The sequence below is a fragment of the Bos mutus genome, chromosome 7, assembly GCF_027580195.1.
Source record: "Bos mutus isolate GX-2022 chromosome 7, NWIPB_WYAK_1.1, whole genome shotgun sequence".
In the NCBI taxonomy this organism is placed as follows: Eukaryota; Metazoa; Chordata; class Mammalia; order Artiodactyla; family Bovidae; genus Bos; species Bos mutus.
In genome coordinates, this window is record NC_091623.1 from 43,363,866 (window position 1) to 43,375,229 (window position 11,364).

An 11,364-nucleotide genomic window follows, 5' to 3' on the forward strand; every position below is an offset into this window, starting at 1 on the left:
AAGAGAGCCAAGAGCACTGACCCACGAGGCCCTACATGGCAATGGAGCCGTCCCGGAAGTCCATCCTCCCGATGAGGATGCTGACCACAACCGGGGGGCCATCCTGGCACCACTGCTGGGCGTCACGCAGCACCTGACCACCTGATCCTCATTCTCGCGTGAGAGCAGCAAGCCCTGGGCCCCCAGTCCCTGGGCTGCCTTGTGATAATCTGAAACGGGAGGGCAAGTCAGAATGGTGGCAGAAACCCAGCCCCCCATGCAGGTAGCCCAGGAGAGGAATACACGTTCAGCTGACCCTGAAATGGCGTTCCCCCTCCCCGCCCATCCAGGCCCCTCTCACCAGTGTAAGCCAAGCCACAGGCCACATTGCTGCCCAGAGAGGGCACCTGCTCCCTGGAAATCTGGGTCCAGCCAGCATCATTTCCTATCAAGGCCATCACTGGGATCTGCAGGGAGGGAGAGGAGGCCAGGCCAAGGCCTTCAGTCCCAAGGCTTGGCCAGCGGCAGGTGAGAGGCAGGGACAGGACCTCTGCCAGATAAGGAGCTCCCTCCCCAGTCCACCCCTGAGGATATCTCCCAGAATCCCAGGCTCTGAGCTTCCCTTAGGCCAGCCCGCCCGGTCACCTTGTGTCTGACGAAGGTGTCAAATTCGATGAGGCTATAGCCAAACGCTCCATCCCCAAACAAGCACCAGACCTGAGGTGGGTACCAAGGATGGTTGGGCTGGCTTACGGCCCAGAAAGCAGCAAGCCTCCCGCACCCAGCACACTCTGACTCACCTCAGCATCTGGCCGACACAGTTTGGCCCCAAGTGCAAATCCGGCACCAACCCCCAGAGTCCCAAAGGCCCCTAGGAGAACCAAGAGCAGGTGTAAAGAGGCCCAGAGGAGTGCAAGCTGCCCCAGGTGTAGGTCTGCCCTTACCAGGATCAAGCCAACGCAAGGGCCCACGGGGCTGCACCAGGTAGGCAGCTGTGCCCACGAAGTCCCCGCCATCAACCACCAGGATGGAGTTGTCAGGCAGAGTGTCCTCCACCAGCTGCAGGACCCGCACCGGGTTAAGATGCTGGGCTACGGGCATCAGTGCCTTCTCCCTGTGACGGAGCAAGGCAGGTCAGCAGAGCCAGCAGCCTAGCCCGCCAGGAACCCATGACCCACCAAGTCCACTCTACCCAGCCCCCACCGAAAGGCCTGCTCCTTCTGTTGGTCGGCTTGCCGAAGCTCCTCTGCCCAGTCTGAGGCCCACATCTGACCCCGGAGGCCCTCCACCAGCTTCACCACGAAGGAGCCCACATCTCCTGGGGAAGGAAGAGGGCACAGCTGTGGGGAGAAGGCCACCTCCTACCCTTTAACCACCAGAGACCCAAAGGCAGCAGGAAGCCAACAGGCATCTGAAGCAAGGAAGCAGGTAGTGGGGAAGGTGGGGGTGGAGATGGCCTAAGGCAAAATGAGTGAAATACCCCAGAGCCTGCCAGAACCAGGATTAGGGCAACAGGGGTGAGGGAGAGCAAGGCCAAAGTGAGTTGGCGGGGCTTCCCTGGGGCCTCAGTGGTAAAGAATCCGTCTACCAATGCAGGAGACACAGGTTCGATCCCTGGTCCGGGAAGATCTCACATGCCACTGAGCAACCAAGCTCATGCACCACAACTACTGAGCCTGTGCTCTGGAGCCCAGGAGCGGAACCCTAGAGCCTGTACTCCACATCAAGAGGAGCCCCACAGTGAGAAGCCTGCACACTGAAACTAAAGAGTAGCCCCCACTGGCCACAACCAGAGAAAAGCCCATGCAGCAATGAAGACCCGGTGCAGCCAAAAATAAAAAAATTACAAAGTGAGTTAGAAACTCATATCTGCCTCTGTCTCCTGCCTCCCCCTTCACACCCTAGGTCACACAGAGGCAGGTCAATTCTGCCTCTGAAACATGTCACTAAACACACCTCTATCGTCCAAGTACATCTCAACAACCCAGGCACACAGAGTATTGGAGAGCAACCAAATTAGCCAATGACGATGTACCTTTCATCAGCTCCATCTCAGAAATGATCACACAGAGGCTCAGCGAAGCTGAGTTTCTCCTCCCTGCCCATCCCAACTCCAGGCCTCATGGTTGCTGTCCTGGCCTTAACAGCCCCCTTGCCTCTACGTGGTCCTCTCCAACTTGCTGCCCATCAGCTGCTCCAGTGGGTCTTCCCAAACATGAATGCACATGGTGCCACTTTTTTGCCTGACACAAGTTCCCTCTCACCTACACTGCAGGGTAGAGTCAACGTCCTTGGAACAATGGGCAAAGCAGGACACGGAAAGGCTGTGGAAGAGGACTGAACAGGGGTAGAAGAGCCATGACAGAAAAACTGAGAGACCCCAGGGCAGGCCCTAAGGGCAGTGGGCAACATGGGAGAGTACAGTCAGGAAACGTGATCACATGCACATTCCCGGGCCTTCCCCCTGGTACACATGCTGTGTGTGCATGTGCGTGTGTGCTCAGTCGGGTCTGAGTCTTTGTGACCTCATGGACTGTAGCCCAAGAGGCTCCTCTGTCCATGGGATCTCCCAGGCACAAATACTGGAGTGGGGTGCCATTTCTTCCTCCAGGGGATCTTCCCAACCCAAGGATCAAACCCGCATCTCTTGCATCTCCTGCATTGTCAAGAGGATTGTTTATCACTAGCGCCATCTGGGAAGCTCTGGTTTACAGTAAACAGTTTTAGAGGTAGTAACAACTGACCTACGAAGGGGAATGACCATTTTATGCACAATAAAAATTTCTAAAAAAAACCCTACCCTTAGTTCATCCAGAAGCACCTACCAGTCTAAGGGACAAATATGCATCTCCAGCCAACTGGGTGCCCCCTGTGGCAGGATCCAGGCCTTGGTCACCAGCACCCAGCTCAAGCCAGCTGTCAGCAGAGGCCAGAAGAAAAGCGACACATACAAAAGGAGGGACTCACCCTGCACAGCCTCTTGGGGCTTCCAGAAAATGTCTGAGTTGATCAGCATCTCCTTCCGGTCACGGTTGACAACAATGATTTTGCTGCTGCGGCTGAGGACACGCCCATAGGACAGGCGGAAGTCACACACTGCTCCTGGGGAAAGGGGACGGGGTCTCAGCAGACCCAGGACCAGCTTCCTGGGGGTGCCCGCCACCTTACTCAATCCACTGTGGTAGCCCGAATGCAGAAAGGTCCCCATCCCTCACCTCTCCCTGTGCCAGTGCCACCTGCAATAAGACTGCAGGTCCCCACTCCTGGAACCTAGACTGGCCCCTGGACCTATGGTGCTCTGGCCTGTAAGAATGTGCGAGAAGTCATGGCGTGTGTTCCTGAAGCCAGACCTCCAGCAGCCTCGCAGCTTCCACCCTTCTCTCTGATATAACCTTGTTCCCCAAGCCCTGCATGTTTCTCATCACCCACCAAGTGAAGAAGGCCAGGCTGCTTGGCTGGATGATGAGAAACATGGAGGAGGAGGTAGGGGGAGAGAGAAAACTCAGTTACCCCAACCGAGGCCATGCTAGCCCAGTCCTGCAGCCAGTCAACCCCCAAGTACACGAGCCAGCCCAACCACTGCCTTCCCACATCCCTGAATGTAGACTCAAGGATGAGCCCTGCCAAAATGAGAAAAAAACTGTCAACTAACTCATGGGTGGGTCTTGAGAAATAATAAGTGCGTTGTAAGCCATGGCGTTTAGGGTGGTTATTATACAACAGTTGCTAACTGATAAAACTATTATTTGCCTAGCAGGATTCAGAGCACTTTATGTAAGAAGATATGTGTACGGGCTGTGTCAATGTTATATAATGCATATATATGCAAGTACTGTATACACAGCCCCACAGGTGCCCACTCTCTGTCCATGCCCTTCTGTGTAAAGCTGGGTCCCAGACACGACTGGCACCTGGTGAGAAATTAGGGGTGAGAGGTAGGAGGGTGGGTGATTATGAGACTAGGTGCCAGCCAGTACCCAACTAGGGGGGCAAGGTCACATGGGCAGGGAGGTACCTAGAGGGAGCGAAAAGGGAGGGAGGGTAGGAGGACCAGGCCCACCTGCCAGGACGACCACATCTGCCTTCTTCAGGGCAGCCCTGCGGTTCTGCCGGAAATGGAGGGGGTGGTTGCGGCCCAGCAGTCCCCGTGCCATCCCCGCCAGGAAGCAAGGGATGCCCAGGGTCTCCACGGCAACCCTAGGGATCCAGGCAGAACAGAAGTGAGTATGGCCCAGGGCCTGCCCGTCCTCCCAGGGCACCAGGGGACCAGGCATGTGACCCTAACAATAAGGGCAGGCCGGAGGCTTCTCACCGAAGCTTGTCTGAGGATGTCGGAGGCAGCAGGGCCTGGCTCCCAATTAGCATGAGGGGCTTTTTGGCCCGACTCAAGATCTCCACACATCGCTGAACCTGGGGCAAGAGGTGGGGGCTCAAAGAGCTGACCTCGGGTCACCAGGAGGCCCCCAAGTTGACAACCCCGATACCGATTCAGAGAGAAGCCACTCAGCATGTGGCAGAGGTTGGAGGAGGGGTGGGGGGGTCCCTGGCCAGGGAACAGAGGTAAGTCACCTGCTGGGGGGAGGCCTGGGGAATGTCCAGGGGCAGAGGTCCCTCAGGCTGAGGCTCCCAAGCTCCTGCAAAGAGGTTGGCCAGGGAATTCGCCAAGTACCTGCGAAGAGAAGAGGAAGAGGCCATTACCAGGAGTAATTACCAGGGTTTCAGAAGCTGAAAGAGAAGGGCCCAGAAAAGGACTGGAAAGGGCAGGAACAGAGGTGGATGAGCAGTGGCCTGGGGACACAGACCCCAGCGGCCAAGTGCCCAGTGGCCTGTTTCCCCTTGGAAGCTTCCAATGACCACCCCAACCTGACACAGACCTTGAGAAATAAGGGCCACAGGCTGGAGCACCAGAATCAGGGGCCAGACCCGCTGGGTCAGACAGATGTGGGCTTGGGTTCTGGCTCTGCTGCTTCCTGTGTGACTCTGGTTGAGAGACTTAACTTTTCTGAGCTTCCTCCTCTGTAAGATGTAAAAGGGACCGTCTCTCCCAAGGTCCAGTGGTATATCCACTCAGGATATAAAGCATGTTGCAAAACACTGTGCTGTTGTCTAGGCACTAAGTCATGTGTGTCCAGTTCCTTTGCAAACCCATGGACTGTATGCCAGGCTCCTCTGTCCATGTTATTCTTCAGACAAGAATACTGGAGTGGGTTGCCATGCCCTTCATCCAGATCTTCCTGACCTGGGGATCTAACCCGACTCTCTTACATCTCCTGCACTGGCAGGCAGGTTCTTTACCACTAGCACCACCTGAGAAGCTTGGTATGTACATATCTATCCCCAGCTCCCTAACTATCCCTTCCCCCATCCTTCCCCACTGACAACCATAAGTTTGTTCTCTAAGTCTGTGAGTCCCTTTCCATTTCATAAATAAGTTCATTTGTATCATTTCTTTTTAGATTCCCCATATAAGGGATGTCATATGATATTTCTCCATCTCTATCGCACTTACTTCACTCAGCATAACAATCTCTAGACCCATCCATGTTGCTGCAAATGGCATTATTTCATTCTTTTTTATGGACTCAGCCCTATTCTTATTTAAGGTAATAATGATTAATTCTTTTCTACCTCAGCATATGCTTTGCAGTATCAAAATAATCTCACTTTATTTTTCACAAAATCTTAGTCTAGAGAGAAAAAGCCATGTTTGTCCAGCTTGCAGATGAGGAAGCTGACATCAAGCAAGGTTTAATCACAATATACATAAGTCAAATCATTATGCTGTACACCTTAAACCTATACTGTGCTGTTTATGTCAATTAGATCTCAGTAAAACTGGAAGAAAAAAAAAGAGGTTTAATCATTTGTTCCCAGCTAGCTAGTGGCAGTTCTGGGATTTGAACCCATCTCTCTGGACTTTCATTTCACTCCAGCTACGTTACAGATGGAACATAGCTGTGTGAATTAAGCACTGAAGGTTCCTTCAGGCTGAACCCTAGTGCACCATTAACAAACTGGACAACTGCATGCAAGTCATTCAGCTGCCTTGGGTCTCAGTTACCTAATCTGTGAAATGGGTTGAATAATACCTGAGTCTTAACTCTAAGGGTTATTATAGAAGACATGTGAGTTAACCTGCTACACCGTGAGCTGGCCTTCCAGGTGCTCCTCATATGCCCAGGGAGCAGGGACCTGTCTGTCCTGTTCATGCCCATCCTGGCACCAAGCACATAGTGGCACTCACTAAATATTTGGAGGGGGAGTAGAAGGCAGAGGGGCAAGGACAGGCAAATGGAAGGGACAGAGGGGGAAGAGGAGGAGAATTGATTCTCCTTTCTGTGTCCTGTTTCAGCGAGGTCCACCTCAGTGGTGACCAGAAAGTGATCCCTGTCACATACCTCTGCTCAGTCTATGCCCCTACTTACAACCTTTTTTAGCCTCTCAATGGAAAGACGTTCCTTCATGAAACTTGCGGCTCTTCCAGGAAAACCTTAAAGCTCATCTCACGCCAGGCCTGATGCCCTGCTCTCTCCAACACCCAGGCTACTCACCACTCAAAAGTCCCATAGGAGGCCCCAGAGTGAACTGTGCCCATGCTGTGGGCCTATAGGGACCCACCGTCCCCTTACCCTGTCCTGCTGCAGGTCCAGACACTCATATGAGATCCATCCACATCTCTGCATTCCACAGCCACCAGCTAGATTCCAGGCCACCATCATCTCTCATCCCAGGGACTGCCACACCACCTCCCTGGCTTCCCAGCTTCCACCTGACCCCAAAGTCCACTCTCTAGCAAGAGCCACAGGGATCATTAACAAAAACCCAAACCAGGGCTTCCATGATGGCTCAGTGGTAAAGGATCCACCTGCCAAAGCAGAAGACACGGCCTCAATCCCTGGCCTGGGAGGACCCCACATGCTTTAGGACAACTAAGCTCAGGTGCCACAACTACTGAGCCTGTACTCTACAGCCCGGGAGCTGCAACTACTGAGCCCCACATGCTCTAGAGCCGGTGCTCCAAACAAGAGAAGCCGCTGCAATGAGAAGCCCACAAACCGCAACTAGAAGAGAGTAGCCCTGATTCACCACAACTGGAGAAAAGCCTGCATAGCAATGAAGACCCAGCACAGCCAAATTAATAAAAATAAAAACCAAACCAGGGTATCCCATGCCAGTGCTTAAGGTCCTAAAATTAAAGGACTCAAATTAAAAACAAAGCCCCAGGGACTTTCCTGGCAGTCCAGTGGTTAAGACTTTGCAGGGGTACAGGTTCAATCCCTGGTCTGGGGGTTCAGATCCCACATGCCTCAAGACCAAAAAAACACAAAGCAGAAGCAACACTGTAACATGTTCAAGACCTTTTATTTAAAAAACCACAGCCATTTATTTAAAAAAACAAAGCCCCAGGTCTGCCCAGGCACTCCTGCTGACTGCTCTCAGCTCAGCTTCTACCCTTCTCCCCTTTGCTCACCTGCTGCCACCACACGGGCCACTTTGCTTACCAGCCCACAAACTTCATTCCTGCCTCAGGACCTTTGCATATGCTGTCTCCTCTACCTAGGAGAAACTCTAGGTAGAGGAGAAACTCTCCCCGTGGCTGGCTCCTCTCAAACTAATGTGCAAATCAGTGAATGAGTCAAAGAAAGGATGGGTGCTGGCAGGGATCTGTGAGAGAAGCCAGGGAATATGGGAGGGAGTGGGCTACTTACCAGTGGACCGCTCGACTCATGAGGCCCTTGGGCGGCTTAGCTGGCACCATCTCCTTCTGAACCATGAAGTAGGGGTACAGCACGTCCAGAGGCAGTTCCACAAACACCGGGCCTGCATGGAGACAAGGAGAACGCTCAGTCTGCTGTGCCTCCCAGGTCCCAGGGCGGAACCTCTGCCCAGCCCCCGCCCCACTACCTACCGGGGGTGCCCGACTGTGCAGCGCCATCGCGGCCCTCAGGGTGGGGATGATATCCCGCACTCTCCGCACAGAAGCACAAAACTTGCAGAGCGGCCGGAACAGGGCTATCTGATCAATTGCCTGGAGTGCACCCGATTCTAGTAGAGACAGAAAAAAATCCAGGAAGTCAACACATGAGCACTTCCAGGCTCCCTGGGGTCCCTGCCACCTGCCCCCCACCCTCACCAGGACAGGGCACCTGCAGCAGGGTGCTGGCAGCCCCACCCAGGAGCAGGACTGGGGACTGGGCTATCTGGGCATTCTTCACTGCAGTCACTGTGTTGGTGAGGCCGGGGCCGGCCGTCACTGCAGCCACGCCCACTGTCCCTGGAACACAAAGCCTGTCTCAGCTGGGTCCACCCTCCCGGCCACGTTCCTCCCCCCGCCAAAATAAAAACCCTGCCCCCTCAAAGACATCCCAGTCTCACCAGCCCCCAGCCCTCCCCATTCTGCCCTCACCGGTCAGGCGGGCTACAGCATCAGCGGCAAAGACAGCTGTGACTTCGTGGCGGGTGTCCACCACGCGGATGCCCAACTTCTCACAGGCCACCAGCAGTGGCGAAATGTGCCCGCCGACCAGTGTGAAAAGGAAGCGCACACCGTGGGCCTTCAGCACGGCTGCCACATTTTCCCGCCATGCCGAGTGCTTGCCGTGTCCACCTGGGCCGGGAGAGGGGAGGAGTGAGATTGTCAAGGACCAAGGTGCGGGCACCAGGGCAGGTGGGCAGAGGAATTACACCCCTCCCCCAGGAAGTAGGGGAGGGGCAAGGTGGGAGGCAGGGGAAGCTTGGTGTTGCTTTGCTGTTGTTTAGTCGCTAGATCGTGCCTGACTCTTTTGAGACCCGCATGGATTGTAGCCCGCCAGGTTCCTCTTTCCATGGAATTTCCCAGGCAGTAAACACCGGAAAGGGTTACCTTCCTTCTCCAGGGGATCTTCCCGACCCAGGGATTGAACCCACGTCTCCCGCATTGGCAGACGGATTCTTTACCACTGAGCCACACCAGGCATCTTATCAGAGCCTCCCGACAATATATCCTTTTACAACAACAAAGACCAAGACTCCTGAGCAAGATTCAAAGTCCCATAGAATCAGTGCTCTCAAGGCACCTGTGGCGCAAGCAGGAAGAGAGGTTAGGGAAGGTGGATCCACGGAACCCAAGGGAGCTTGGCCAGAAGCCACCAGCTGGGACTCCAGAACAGCCCGCCCTCCAGTATCAGGGCCCCACAACAGGAGACTGCTGACTCGTCTCCCAGGCCCCTCCCACCCACTGGAACAGGCCCCGCTCATAGGCTGCCAACCACCAAGTGCCTAGCACGGGAGCAGCCTGTGGCAAAGACGATGCTGGGGCTTCCCAGCCCCAGCTTCCACACAGCCCTGTACACCAGAGACCAGAGGCCTTTGTCACTGTTGTGGTTGTTCAGTCACTCAGTCATGTCCGACTCTTTTGCAACCCCCGGACTGCAGCCTGCCAGGCTCCTCTGTCCACAGGATCCCCCAGGCAAGAATACTGGAGTGGGTGGTCATTTCCTTCTCCAGGGGATCTTCCCAACCTAAGGATCAAATCCACATCTACTGCATTGGCAGGCAGGTTCCTTACCACTGCACCACCTGGGAAGCCCGGCCTTTGTCTTAAATCTTTACAAGTCCACAGGTATAGTGGCGCTGCTCCAGGCTAGGAGGGAGACTTCCCTGGTGGTCAAGACTTCACCTTCCAATGCAGAGGGTGTGGGTTCAATCCCTGGGCAGGGAGCTAAGATCCCACATGCCTGGTAGCCAAAAACCCAAAACATAAAACAGGAGCAACACTGTAACAAATTCAGTAAAGACTTTAGGGTCTGGGAAAGGGTGATTTTCTGCGAGGAGCCAAGTAGTTCAGAGCCAGGTCTGTGGGGTCACTTCTTCCCCAAACAGGTCACCTAAGGCAAGTCATCACACACCCCCTCTGAGCCTCAGTTTCCGCTTGTGGAAAATGAAGACAAACTGTTGGGTACTTGGGAAAATCGCTTAAAGCGTTGAGCAGAACAGACAGCTACCCTCACAAAACTGTTACGGCCAGCCACATCCTCTGGGGCCTGCCCTCAGTACTCTGACTCCACCGTGTTAGGAAGCATCGCTCTGTGAAAAGGACTGGGGACATTTAAGGAAGAGGGTAGATGGGCTGTGGAGTGCCGGGCGGGGTGTGGAGTACCGGGCAGCTGTAGTTTGCCTGTGGCCTCTTCCTAGAGGCAAAGTCCAGGGTCCCAGAAGCAATTCCGCAATAGCAACCGGATCCTAGAATTTCCCGATCAGTCAGTCGCTCTGCATTAATCGGAACCTCACTCTCCTCGCCTGTGAAATGGGTTAGCTAGAAACGGTGCTAACGGAAGTCCACTCCTTTGACTGACCCCGGCCCGCCACCCCTGTATGCCCCCGAACCTTGTGCATCAACTGATAGAAGAGCCCCAGGCGGTGAGCGGCGCCCAGCAAGGCGGCCACTAGCGTCCTGAAGGCCAGGAGCAGGAAAGAGGAGAAGAAGCCCCAAGCTGGGGCGGCAGCCACCGCGGTCTCCATGAGCTGACACCTAAAGAAGAAAGGGCAGTGCTAGGACTTGGACGCGACAATTAAATTATCCAGAAGGCACACCCCATCTCCCGGCCCAGATCCCGGCCACGCCCCTTGTCTCGCACACCTAAACGATCACGCCCCTTACACCTCCAGGCTCCTACCCAGGCCACGCCCCTTGCAACGCTAGCCCAACCCCCTCGCCCCTTACATAACCACGACCACCTAAATTAGGCCACCACAAGTCAACGCGGCGACAACGCCTCCAATTATTTCCCATTTACCTGCTTCTCAATGGGTCCGCGGGAAGCCCCGACTCTCTTTGATATCAAGGACCCGAATCTTCGTCCTAGTGGTGAGCCCACCCCACGACTACACCCCCAAGTCAGCGTGCATGACCCTCTCCTGAAGCCGGACCCCTCCCCTCCAGCGAGGGCCTGGACTCCAATCTGACTCCGGACTCCAGGCCGTGAGTCAAGGTCAGATCGTATCAGGATGCTCCTCCTACCCTCGTGGCACTTTAACCTTCATTCATAGGAAATGGCGCTGGCTCCAGAGGAATTCGGCGCCCTGCGTGTCACGTGACCAGGCGCACAACTTGAAAGGGTTGGGCCAATTACCTATGTCCTTGCCCCTTTTGGCCACTTGGATCCAGGGCTCCCCTCCGCGCATGCGCGGAGCCCTAACCACTCTCCGGGACACAGGCCCCTCCTCTAAGACCTCTGTCTCTACTGGCTGCCTCTTGCACAGGCTCCGCCCTCCCTCGCTTTTCATTGGCTTGTGCTGCAAGCCTCACACACGCACACCCTTTTTTTTTTTTTTTTTAACAAGAAGCCACACCCCTCTACGACTTTCAGCAGCCTGGAGTCTAGCGGATCCGCCCTCCTCCGGTCT

At 54.9% G+C, this 11,364-nt stretch overlaps 1 protein-coding gene across 1 annotated transcript; it reads right to left on the minus strand.

Annotated features, from left to right (window-relative positions):
• Window positions 1-16: 16 nt before the first annotated feature.
• Window positions 17-11,137, minus strand: ILVBL (ilvB acetolactate synthase like). Its single transcript, XM_070373216.1, is given in 19 exon segments — window positions 17-135; window positions 138-209; window positions 341-446; window positions 625-696; window positions 780-850; window positions 924-1,093; window positions 1,183-1,297; window positions 2,947-3,081; window positions 4,040-4,176; window positions 4,292-4,389; window positions 4,549-4,648; window positions 7,689-7,800; window positions 7,889-7,912; window positions 7,915-8,025; window positions 8,114-8,254; window positions 8,387-8,557; window positions 8,560-8,587; window positions 10,345-10,489; window positions 11,091-11,137. Coding segments are annotated over 18 exon segments (1,902 nt in total). The 5' UTR covers window positions 10,480-10,489; window positions 11,091-11,137; the 3' UTR covers window positions 17-31.
• Between the last annotated feature and the right edge of the window lie 227 nt (window positions 11,138-11,364).